This window comes from Tachysurus vachellii, chromosome 8 (genome assembly GCF_030014155.1).
Source record: "Tachysurus vachellii isolate PV-2020 chromosome 8, HZAU_Pvac_v1, whole genome shotgun sequence".
NCBI classification, from domain to species: domain Eukaryota; kingdom Metazoa; phylum Chordata; class Actinopteri; order Siluriformes; family Bagridae; genus Tachysurus; species Tachysurus vachellii.
Genome location: NC_083467.1, coordinates 6,447,605 through 6,461,374, shown reverse-complemented (window position 1 = coordinate 6,461,374; position 13,770 = coordinate 6,447,605). Strand labels below are relative to the sequence as shown.

At 41.3% G+C, this 13,770-nt stretch overlaps 1 protein-coding gene across 1 annotated transcript in view; it reads right to left on the bottom strand.

The window, feature by feature from the left end:
- kcnh3 (potassium voltage-gated channel, subfamily H (eag-related), member 3) overlaps nucleotides 1–9,411 on the bottom strand; it is a 177,196-nt gene extending 167,785 nt beyond the window's left edge. The window contains exon 1 of the mRNA XM_060875949.1: nucleotides 8,898–9,411. Coding sequence (XP_060731932.1) covers nucleotides 8,898–8,973 — 76 coding nt within the window. The 5' untranslated portion in view covers nucleotides 8,974–9,411. The remainder of the gene's footprint in view (nucleotides 1–8,897) is intronic.
- Nucleotides 9,412–13,770: the final 4,359 nt, after the last annotated feature.

Sequence of the window (13,770 nt, the reverse complement as noted above, 5' to 3'; positions counted from 1 at the left end):
AGGTGTGTTCACTGATGTGTGTATGTGTTACAGGTGTTAATGATATGTGTAAAGGTGTGTATGTGACCGTTGGGGTGTTCACTGATGTGTGTGTGTGTGTTATGAGTTTTTAATCGATGTGTGTATGTGTTAGAGGTGTTAATGATATGTGTGAAGGTGTGTATAGTGATATGTCTCTGTGTTAGGTGTGTTCACTAATGTGTGTGTGTTATGAGTTTTTATTGATGTGTGTATGTGTTACAGGTGTTAATGATATGTGTAAAGGTGTGTATGTGACTGTTGGGGTGTTCACTGATGTGTGTGTGTGTGCCTTAGAGGTGTTAAGTGCTGAATCTACATGCTATAGACTATAATGTATAGTATGTGGTCTTTCTTTGTCCCACAAGCACAGAAAATGACGTTCGATGTTACATCCTTTATGATTGGTCTCAACCCAATGCCCTTTAAATCTGTCTGATGTGCACCTTATATCTGTATCTGTACATTTGTGTCCTTTAAGAGCACATTATCTGATCAATATGAATCATGCATTCACGTTGGAAGAAAGTAGCCCCTGCCCCCTATTCCCCCACCCCCCACAGCCAGAAAAATACGTTTATTTCAAATATCTGCTCAGTGACAATCGAGGAGAGTCTTGTGAAGCTGTTGTGTTTGTGTATTGTGTTGAGTTGGCTGTGTGACACGGTTAAGTACGAACATGTCACTTTAACATGCTGTGATTCAAACTTGGGTGCGATGCTGAACTGAGCAGCGTGTAAAAGCAGCCCGTCTGTGCGAAGTGCATCCAAAACACTTCAGCTCACCAAACACCAAACAGCTCCAGATCTGCACACACGATCTCTCTAGCTAAGTGTCTTAACAGCCAAGGTTTGATCAGTCAGAAGAAATCTGTGAGTATAGGAACTGATCTAGAAAGTAAAAACATGTTGTATGATCATGTTTGTTTACGCTGTTATGTCGTGTCCTGGGATCCTGAGATGACGCTCACGATAAGAAAAGTGGAAGAAATTCTGAAAGAAAGTTAAGCCGGTAACATTATGTATACTCCCCTTGTCCTATATTTGTTTTCTTTATTAAAGATGAGGTTTATTATTATTATTATTGCTAAAGTTATTGCATAGATAGATAGATAGATAGATAGATAGATAGATAGATAGATAGATAGATAGATAGGTAAAACTTTATTGTCATACAGGAACCAGTGTAGGTAAATATGTCTGTATATGTAAAAAAGTTATGTGCTATTTGTCCAATATATCTAAAAAAATATTTTATATATATATAGGTCAAATGTGTGCATTATGTGCATTGTATGTACAAGAGTAACCAAGGAATATACTGTGTGTGTGTGCAGTTAATATAAATATACAATTTACAAATCGTCGCTGTCGGGCGGAAACCTCGTATGTCCAAATTTGGTCAATTTCATATTTTTTCACATATCGATGCTATTGGTCAGTCCCCACGTGGGTCTGTTATTCTTACAAGTTATTAACCAATCTAAAGTCTTGAAAATAGCTTGAGTGCAAATCTCATAACTCCATTGGACACTTCAACTGTCCACCTCTTCCTCACTCCGTGGGAGAGATTCGCAGAGTCGCAACGAATCAACACGTCTTCTGAGGTAAATGTCTTCAAAACACTGGGCTCAAAGAAAAAAAAATCTTGACCCCCGCTAGTCCTGGTGCTCATCTGAGGACAGGAATTTAGCGCAAGACAATCCACTGCAACGCGGACTAAACCCTGTGCACTGCAGATAAGGTACGGCGTTTTTTTTAATTTCCTGAAAAATAACTGTTTTGGAGATACGAGGATTCCGCCTGACAGCGACGATATACACGTAAACGAATGTAAACTAGGGTAAGCAAAGCAAAGCAAAGAAGAGTTATATACAGTTATAACTGGTAGAAAATATGTAACAGGATGTACAGGATGGAGCAGAACTGCAATGTGACTACAGACAGTGAAGTATTAGTGCATAGGTGTAAATATGAGTTCTGTAGCATGAAACAGCACTGTAATGATATACTGTACTGTTTAGAACTGCAAAATACTTTTTTCATTCATTCATTCATCTTCTACCGCTTATCCTAACTACCTCGGGTCACGGGGAGCCTGTGCCTATCTCAGGCGTCATTGGGCATCAAGGCAGGATACACCCTGGATGGAGTGCCAACCCATCGCAGGGCACACACACACTCTCATTCACTCACACAATCACACACTAGGGACAATTTTCCAGAGATGCCAATCAACCTACCATGCATGTCTTTGGACCGGGGGAGGAAACCGGAGTACCCGGAGGAAACCCCCGAGGCACGGGGAGAACATGCAAACTCCACACACACAAGGTGGAGGCGGGAATCGAACCCCGACCCTGGAGGTGTGAGGCGAACGTGCTAACCACTAAGCCACCGTGCCCCCCTCTGCAAAATACTTAATAATATCAATTTCTGAGCCACTGCCGGCACCGACAAGTTGTACAGACAAGAACAATAAATAAGAATAAAGTAAGATAACTGATGTGAAGTTCAACTCTAATGAGCACATGTAGTACAGTATGCCAGTGTGTGCATGGAATTTACAGATAGTATTTGTCTAACAGTCCTTCTTTGGTAGGTAGAACTGGCATCTTCTCTTCTCACATGCCCCAGCTGCAGCCTCGGGTGGATGAGGACAAGATTCAGCCCCTGATCGGCTTTACCAAGTGGCTATGGGAGGTGCTCCTTTATTTGACTGTATTGGGTGGAAAGTGGCTTTCCAAGCTTCTCCAGCTAGGAACATGCTCCTGTTGTTGCGCTCATCAGGAATCCAGGTAGAGTAGATCTCGTGGCTGTAGTCTACGATGATGGCTGGCTTGTTCCTATTTAGGAGTATTGGTGGTAAAGGTGGAGTCAAACTTTGATGAGAAGACGTATCTCCCCGTAGAGAAGTAGTTCAGGCTTGTTCCACGATGCTCTTCATCTTCAGCAGTGAAGAAATTGTCACATTTGCCTCAGTCCATCTGCCACATCAAGCACATACCACATCCCCTTGTTCTTCTCTGAGCCTCCACTGGTTGGCTTCCCTGTGTAGACTTTACATCTTCCACACACAGCTTGAATGTGTGTCACATGCCACCGATATCTTGATGCCATTCTTTGCTGGCGTGCTGAGCGTACACATACAGAAAGGACAGCAAGCTCTTATCAGTATCAGTATCACAGAAAACAATCAGATACATGAATACAGCAATACATATTAACAACGTTAAATACATTCACACTCTCCACAGTCACTTCAAGCCCAGCATTGTAGAGATATGGCAGAAGCTCCAGCCACTTCTCCCAGACCTCTGTTATGGCCAACAGTTTGTTTCTTCCATGTTTGGTAGCTCATAACTTCGTAGCATTCTTGATAAAGGGTGAAAAACTTTCAGTGGCACCGAGGCACAGAAACAATCGTCCTTCCATTCTGACATTATGTCATTCAGGATGATTTTCTCAATGGATGGTGTGATGAACATGTTAAGACAATGCTGTGGGCATGGGCAACTGCACACCTTCATGCTCTGGGGTCATGTTTATGACATTTTATGACATTCCTTGGTTGTCATATAATTTTCCTGTTGTTTAACAAAAATGTTCAGCCTTTTCATGTGAAGATGATGCATCGTGCTCTGGGATGTAGTCATCCCCATCTTCCTCTTCAGATACCTTCTTTTCTAAACTATTGTTTTCTTGTTCCTCTGAAAAAATCTGATCTACGACCTGTCGGCCACTTTAAAGTGCACTCATGGCTTCAGCAACTGGGGGTTTTGTCATCTGTGGCACCTTTACAGTCTCTGCCTGCATTCCCCATTAATAAGCAATGCTTTTTGCTTATGGTCTGAAGTTTATTTGCTTTGTCTGAAACTTGGGTTAGGATGTGTGGGGTCAGGACAGATGTTGCACATCAGCAGCACACATTGTGCGTGTTTTGTGGCAATATGGAAACAAGAACAAAACCGTTGCTTCACCTTTTTCTAATACTGGGATCATTCATTCATTCATTCATCTTCTACCGCTTATCCAAACTATTCTCAGGTCACGGGGAGCCTGTGCCTATCTCAGGCGTCATCGGGCATCAAGGCAGGATACACCCTGGATGGAGTGCCAACCCATCACAGGGCACACACACACACTCTCATTCACTCACACAATCACACACTACGGACAATTTTCCAGAGATGCCAATCAACCTACCATGTATGTCTTTGGACCGGGGGAGGAAACCGGAGTACCCTGAGGAAACCCCCGAGGCACAGGGAGAACATGCAAACTCCACACACACAAGGCGGAGGCGGGAATCGAACCCCCAACCCTGGAGGTGTGAGGCGAACGTGCTAACCACTAAGCCACCGTGTCCCCAATACTGGGATCACTAAGAAAATTGATCAAATTGAAAAAAAAAGAACATTTAGGAGATTTGAGAGATCTGACAAAAGTGGCAGTTTATTTTTTAACCCTTAAGACAGCACAAATGCTAGCTATGTTGTTGGTGTGATTATATTTGCACTAGGTAGATTCTAGCAGGGACAACATGTCAAATGTCAAGAGACAAATATCACTGCTTTGTTTTTATCAAGTATCGCTGCAATTGCATGTCATTGTCAGATGTTAACCAGAATATAGTGACCCAAACATAATGGGAAATATTTCATTATTGCATAATATTATTGCATTTTCATACCGTGGGAGCTGAACGTTTTATTTTAAACTCCAAGTATATCTTAACCATGTGCCAGACAAGTGATATTGCTGGATGAAAGTACAAGTGTAAGTGTTTCTGTGCCTTTTTGTGTTGTCTAATTATATTATTGCACAGTTGCCTCACCAAGCAATTTACTATGCAGTACAGAAAAAAACAGATGTTATTATTCTTACAGAAACTCCAACTAATGCCTACTGATCTTTTTTGTCATAATGACTACCAACGATAGAAAAGCTATGCTAAGATGTCAATAAATGAGACCCTGGTGCATGGCTACGATTCCACAAAGCTAACTCACTGAACTGAACACATTTCTCATCATTGCTCTAAGTCGTTCCTTGTAGTCCGTCTGGAGAACTTCCAGCTTTTGAGCAGTGGTAACGTGTTGTTCAAGCTCTGCGCTGACAGCCAAGAGGCCACAATGCATTCTTGACACTGGCGGGAGTTAATTACAATGAGAGCTGCTGGAGGTGTATAATTAGCTGAGTGTGCGCACTTCGAGAAGGGTGCGGCCTCTGTTTATGCACTCCGAATTATACTGATCACTCTGAACGAGCCTCAGTCTTAAGGGTGGTGGTAAACATTTTCGCTTTTTTTTTTTTTTTTTTTTTTGACTCCATGGTAATCATCCTGCCTTGATGGATGAATGGAATCAGGGTTGGGGGTTAAATACATGGAGCAGAATGCTATATCTCTAGCTGGAAGACTGGTCTCAATATAGATGAAAAGAAACCTACATGAAAAGGAAAAGATTGGTTTCCACCAGTTCCACCTTGAGCACATTCATGCATTATTGATCTGCAGCTGCAATCACAACATTGTTTTAACTGTAATACGTAGCGGTTAGTTCTTAATGGCTGTTTTTTGAATGGAGACATGATTTCAGACACACAACATTCACCTCTTGACTAACTCATTTTCTGCATCTTCTCATGCTGACAAAGCTTATTATTAATCTGTTCCTTACATGAACAACGCTTCGCTCTTCTAAATCTTCTCCGGTTTTCAAAGCCTTCAATCTCTCAATCCATCACAGGGTAAATCTAAAGGACTCAATTTGTAATGTGTGGCAGCACGCCCTTTACGGGTCATGATCTTTTTCTGATCTTTTATTGCTCACAGTTATAGATGGCTGCTTGGTAGGAAAACTTGTTTGTAGAGCTTTAGGCAATGTGTGAATGTGTGGGTGAGGCTGGCAGAACGCTGAGACTCATCAGTGACAAAAAAACTTGCAGGCCTACCAGAGCTAAGCTGGCAAGCCTCCCTGTTCACAGCAGAATCACCTCAGATAATGATCTGCAGTTATACAAAAGGTAGTTTTGAGCTGCGCATTTGATGAATCTCGTATCTTAATGTCATGGTGCCCTCTCTGTTGTAACAGATCAGTGTGGCATCATGTTGAATAAGTGAGCTTGGTACTGATAAGATTCGTTACCAATACGTTGGGTCGTGACTTGTGTATGTGTGTGTGTGTGTGTGTGTGTGTGCACGTGTGTGTGTGCACGTGTGTGTGTGTGTGAATATATATATATATATATATATATCTCAGAGTAAGCAGAGATGACGAGTATATCTTTGTGGACAGATAAGAAGAGCAGACCCAGCCAGGGCTAAGATGGGATCTTCCTCTTGGTCTGTTATTTCCCACTTTATTGAGCGCTTATCAACAGAGTGGGCCACATAAATGGTTTAGAGAACACTCACTCAACAATCAGCTTCAAAATGGAGCCGAAATGTGGTTAAATTCAATACACCGGCTATGCAGCTATACTCACGATGCATTATACTAACATGGCTAAATGGGACTGTTCTCACAGGAGCTATCAGTCATGCCATAAAAACTCACGACTGTAAATACATAAAGGAAACTTGAAAATGATCATTCAAAAATCCCATCATCCAAATGACTGATTCTCAGAATTCTGTAATTGTTTATTAACTACTAATTAACAAAAGCTTTGTCAGTATGGGACAATAAAAAGCAGCGTAACTCACCAATCTATAAGTTAATCAGTTTTATTGTCATGCTAATGAACCATACGCATTCATTTCCATTGCTTCCTAGCTCTCCCTGTGTGGTGCGTTTCAGCGAGCTTGTTAATCTGAGTAACACTGCATTGCTTCACATGTAAGAAAGTTAGACAAATGTGGATTGAGCTCTAAAACTGGAAACTTTTCACATTACTGATGCCAATCCAGCACCCTCTGGTGAGCAGATAGTACAATGAAAAATACACGATGAATACTGATTCACTTTAGTCAGAAACGTTTCAGTGCAGGAAAGTATCCCGAACTTAAACACTGTTTAATGACAAAACATTTGACATGAGATTTTGGCATGCTGCGTGTGTGTGTGTACGTGCGCGTGTGTTGTTTGAGCTTTTTGTTTTTTTAGAAAATGTAGGATTGGAGACCAGATATTACAAGGCATCATGCATACACACATTTGCATCTAGGGGAAATTAACGTATCAGAGCTAATTCACATTGTCTGTGAAAACAGAGAGCACAGAGGAATTACAGCCAGTAACCTGAGCTCAAGATCAGAGCTCAAACCAGAGATTCAGAGCTGGTAGAACTTTTTATCTATTTACATTTAGGGTATTTGGCAGAAGCCCTTACCCAGGGTGACATACATCTTTATCTCATTTTATACAAATGAGCAATTGAGGGTTAAGGGCCTTGCTCAGGGGCCCAGCAGTGGCAGCTTTACGGACCTTTGGATCAAACTCACTACCTTCTGATCAGCAGACTAACACCATCACCACTGAGCTACCAACATCATGCTTCACACAAAATATGTTTCAATGTACTGTAAACAGCCCAAAGCAGCTACTGCACTGCAATTGAAGCCAAAATGCACATATAATAAATAACATCAAAATATGTTACAAGGTCATCAAAGCACTGGTTTTGTACTGCTCAGATGTGTTAATTAGTACAGTACTACACGGTTTAGGAAGCAGCCGGTCTCTCCCCCAGAAGTGCCCTCTCAACACCTTCCACCCTGCACACACCCGTCTGGTTACTCAGACCATCTGCTCACTAAATTACTCGACAAGAAAATGTATTCTTTTCTTTCCTGCAGGGCTTCTATTCTGAGAAACAGCAAAAAAAAAAAAGATTCTTCAAGCAAGAATAAAGAACAAAGTATCAGGAACAATGAGAGCTGCTTCTAGTAACAATCAAGCTGCTAAAGCTGATTGGCACATGCACCTGCTTCTCTTTAGTATACACACACAGGACAGAGGAACAGCTTGCGACAGCAAAAATACTGTGTGTGCTGTTAAAGAGAGGCCACGTCGTCTTTTGTCACCAGCACAGAGGAATTCAGGCTTTACACTGAAGATGGATGCAGTATTATAGGACACATGGGGAACAGTTTATACTTTGTCTTCTGCGTTCTGTGGAAGCGACGTAAGAAAAATGAGGCTATGTAATAGATTTATTTTAGTTTAAGTGAATATTTTGCCAAACATGCTGACCTATATCAGTGAAATGCCATTGTCTAGTATACATTATTACTATTGTTAATAATAATAATAATAATAATTGCATTATTATTATTATTTTTTTTTTATTATTATTATTAACAACAGTAATAATATATACCAGACAATGACAAATAATATATACCAGACAAATAATAATAATAATAATAATAATAATAATTATTATTATTATTATTATTATTATTATAATAAAGACTAGCAAAGTGACACAAACAACCACAGGCACATGGTGAACACCCAGAAGACAACAAACTGTACTTTTCCTCGTCTCTGAGGTGGTCCAATAAAAATAACATGATTTAATCTGAAAGAAATGAAATGAAGTCACATAAAAATAGCTCAAATTGTAAAATCTTCCCCAAGCAAAAATTATATATATATATATATATATATATATATATATATATATATATATATATATATATATATATATATATATATATATATATAAAAGCTGTTTCTTTGATGGTACAGTCTGAATGATCTGGAAAAGTACAGTTTGGTACATGTATCTGTGAGAGCGCACACTAAAGGCGGTGCGTAGCTCAGTGTTTGCATTTAATATCATGTTTATTTGGAACGTGAACGCTGCGGAAAGCTTGGACAAGGCCAGTGTGTGGAAGCTGAAACGCTCGTGCGGTTGCGCGCTACTCACGGGTGCCGTCGAAGCGCGTGGCGATCGTGTCGAGGAAGGTGTTCTGCGGGGCGAGAAGTCCCCTCATCACCGGCATCCTGCTCCGTGTGGAGCGGCTCCTCGCAGCCCTGCTCGACTCCTGCGGGCGCTGCTGCTCAGCGCCGAAGCCTGAAAGGAATCGGGAGGTACCGGGCGCGCATCCCAGCCCCTGCAGGAGCGCCCCGATGCGCGAACCGCGACCCTCCAGTTTGGCAGCGGCGGCGGGGCAGCGCACATGCCAACCCCTTAACACAAATGAAGCATGCTCTCTCCTTTAGAGCATCAACTCAGCAGCAACAACAAAAATAAACCAGTAAATGTTAAAGTTCCCTTAAAGCTCTTTAAGGGCTTTTAAAGCAGCAGGTTGGAGTTGAAAAAGCAGCGCGCGCGCCAAAGGGACAGACCAGACTCCTGACAGTCTCAGCAGTGGAAAGTGGCAGCAGTAGGATGCTGTTCATCTCCTCCTTGTGTGTTGCTTGGTTTTCTTTGGTTGCCAGTGCCAGCAGATGTCAAGTCACGTGATCAAGGCTTGGGGGAGCGGCGGGCGCTTTTTGTGCACGGTCGCAGGACAGGGAGGTGTATATTATATATATACACACACACCGGCTTTGTCTATTACACTGTTTAGACCCTGTATGAATTGCACTTGTTTCTACACTAAACACAGTGGAAGAGCATGAAGTTCAGCTAGTTTTAATGATGCATTGCGCATCAATGAAAACAGCTTTTGTTTACATTTCACATTACTCACACAATTTTATTTGCATCGAATTTACTGTTCGTCTAGGAAATAAATCTGTTATACAATAGCCGTCTATTCATGTACCGTGCAGCACAATACACTGCTCTTATTACATCCAGTCTCTGTGGAATTGTGGGAAATAAAATTGAGCTGGGGTTTTTTTTGGGAGGAGGAAAAACGGTCGTGCATATAATCACACATGGACTGCAAATGGCACTTGTGAGATGTGTTTTATTCCTTACAACTCTCCACAGTTGCACGGTATTGTTGGGCAAAGGAACACAACACTACTACAATAATGTACAGGGATCCGCGCCACGCGCATTCATAGCACCTTTTGTGCCATTTAAGTGCGCGCGTTATTGGAAAAACCTGTGAAATAGCGCCATCTTCCGGTCATACAAAGAAACGTCGGCTGTGGCTCAAAGGGGCTGCGATATGACGTGACATACGGCAAAAGTATGGTGACCCATACTCAGAATTCGTTCTCTGCATTTAAAGGCAGGGTCTCCGATTTTTGAAAGCCAATGTTGACATATAAAATCACCAAAACAAACACGCCCCTAACCCAAACGGGTCCCACCCCTGTATCGATAGCTCCGCCCACACATACATAAGTAACCCAGGCAACTGATGGAAAGAAATGTGTCTTTATCATAGCTGAAGTGAAGAACAATACGATTGCAGATAAACAAACAAGCAAAAATGACACACAAGTATAATCATGTAAAGGACAAAGGCATATATTAGTTCTGTGTAACAAAACAAAACCAACGTTACTCACCTATCGAGAAGGAAAAAAGCGCCTCGGCGTCTTCAGTAAAGTTGAGTTTCCCGAGTCAATAACTCCTGAGATAAACACTGTTACTACACAAAACACGGTTGTAGCTGCGTCTCTACATTACTACGATAGAAAAGAGGTGTTATTTGTGTAGTAACAGTGTTTAGCTCAGGAGTTATTGACTCAGGAAACTCCAATCTGTGAATATGCACCAACTTCCTGCTCCTTCAGTTCTCTCCAGCGCTGGAAAGCTGATCCTATATTAACACGTCCTACTTCTGACCTTATCGTAAGCCTTTCTTCGCTTTCTTTCTTTGTTTTTATCCTCCACGTCAATGTTAAAACCGCTTTCTGCTAATGTCACACATGCGCACTGAACACTCTCTCCGCCGCATATTGACAAGCCCCGCCCCTTTCTGCTCATTGGCTACACGTTTGTTTTGATTTTTGTTTAGTTTTCGGCCCGACTCAGTTTTCTGAAGCATTTCTCAAAAATCCGTACTTTTAACCCATCCAAAGTGCACTCACACAGCAGTGACCACACACACCGTGAACACACACACCGTGAACACACACCCGGAGAAGTGGGCAGCCATTTTTGCTGCAGGGCCCGGGGAGCAGTTGGGGGGGTTCGGCACCTTGCTCAAGGGCACCTCAGTCGTGGCCGGCCTGAGACTTGAACCCACAAGCTTAGGGTTAGGAGTCAAACCCTCTAACCACGACTTCCCGTATATAATATAATATAAACATACTGTATAATGGACTGTTTTATAATCCCTGATAATCTGTGCCTCATGATGTTCTGGTGACGTTTTCATTTGGGTTTTGGCTGGTTTGTTTCTGAGATCTAGTTCAGATTTCATAATTCAGATAACATTATGTTATATTATATTATACTATATATTATATTATATTATATTATAATATATTCATTCATTCACCTTCTACCGCTTATCCGAACTACCTCGGGTCACGGGGAGCCTGCGCCTATCTCAGGCGTCATCGGGCATCAAGGCAGGATACACCCTGGACGGAGTGCCAACCCATCGCAGGGCACATATTATATTATATTATATTATATTATATTATATTATATTATATTATATTATATTACATGAGCTCATTTTGTAGCATGGCTGTGGGAATTTGTGATCTACAAGACATTAGTGAGGTCAGACACTGATGTTGGGTTAAGAGGTCTGGGGTGCACTCGGTGTTCATCCCCAAGGTGTTCGTTGGGGTTAAGGTAATAGCTCTCGAGTTCTTTCACTCCAGCTTTAACCAACTGTCTCTCCATGGAGCTCACTTTGTGCACAGGGGCATTGTCATGCTGGAACAGGTTTGGGCCTATTCATTTCCATAAACAGAAATCTTAATACTACAACAGAATGACATCCTGTACAGCTGTGAGCTTCTAACAGTTTGGGGAATAAATGCATTTGGCTATGATGGTCAGGTGTGTGCATACTTTTAGCCTTGATCCCTTATGATCAGCAACAGTGCCTAATGACTAAGAATCTAACAGCAACTTTTGTTGATCAGAATCAGAATCAGAATCAGGTTTATTGCCCAAGTGTGTTGACACACACAAGGAATTTGGTTCCAGCTGTTTGTGACTCTCAAAAATACAGACATAAATAACATTATACTATACAAGACAAGACAGACTATACGAGACAATACAAACATAAATAACACTATACTATACTATGCATACCACCCCGCTGCTGCGATTCAGATTCAAAACACTGATGCTTGCCTACAAAGCCAAAAACGGACCAGCTCCCTCTTACCTCAAAGCCCTCATTACTCCTCGCACTTCACCCCGCACCCTCAGATCTACCAGCACTGCTCGACTGGTTCCACCATCTCTCAGCGTAAGAGGTAAGTATACAACATGACTCTTTTCTGTTCTGGCACCAAGGTGGTGGAATGAACTTCCCCTAGGGGTCCGGACAGCTGAGTCTCTGGCTTTTTTCAAATGACGATTGAAGACCTACTTATTCATGAAAGACTTCAACTAGCACTTCTTTCCCTGTTTGGTGCATTTAAAAAAAATAAAAATTAATTCATAAACTTTGAACAATGTTTTAAACTCATGGTATCTTAAGTATGTTACTTAGTGAACCAGAGTTAAAGTATCCAATGACAGAGACTTAAGCACTTCTGTACTTCGCGCTGGATAAGGGTGTCTGCCAAATGCTGTAAATGTACTATACAAGACAAGACAATACAGACTACACAAGACAACACAGACATAAATAACACTATACTATACAAGACAAGACAATACAGACATAAATAACACTATACTATACAAGACAATACAGACTATACAAGACAATTCAGACATAAATAACTCTATACTATAAAATACAAGACCAATCAAACTACACAAGACAATACAGACATAAATAACACTATACTATACAAGACAAGACAATACAGACGATGAGATACAATATAAACAGTACGAGTATTAAATATGAATACAGAATATATGACAGATCAGTTATGTACATAAAGTGCATGGTAGTGCAAATAACAGTACTGTGCAATATTGTGCTTTTTGAACAATATGCAGCAGCAGTAGTGTGTGTAATATATACGGATGATGTAATGACTGACAGTTCTGATAATGCAGCACTTATAGATATGAAACAGGGAATATAATTATGGTGAGTTGTTGATCAGGGTGATGGACTGAAGAAAGAAACAGTTCCTGTGGCTGACAGTTTTAGTAAACAAAGCTCTGTAGCTCCTGCCAGAAGTGAGGAGCTGAAAGAGGTTGTGTCCAGGGTGTGAAGGGTCAGTAGTGATTTTTCCTGGCCGGTTTCTGGTTCTTGTAAGGTACAAGTCCTGGGGAGTGGGCAGGGGGGGCACCAATTATATTGTATGCTGTTTTAAGTGTGCGTTGCAGTCTTGTAGTTCATCTTTTACCAATTAATTGTACTATCTTTGAACCACTGTTTCTTGTCGATTGCCATTTAACCATTAGATAAGGTTTGAGTTTGAAAGTTTCCAGAACCGGAAGGTTTCCAAAGGATTACCAAAAACTGGTGAAGATTGGGACTGAACCTTATGTAAGCCTATACATGTTATGAGATGGTATTATCTGCTGAACCAATGCTCTAGGCGTGGCGACTTTACATAACTCTCTGGTACAAAGAGACCATGCCTAGTCTATCTAGATGGGCTTTAGGGAGGAGGTCAGGTTTCCCCAGATTATATACCATTCTGTCATTTTTGTCCCTGATTATGCATAATTGCCTCTTTGTATATGGCATACGTGCATTATGGTTTTTTGTGTGTGTCAACAATTGCTAGTAATA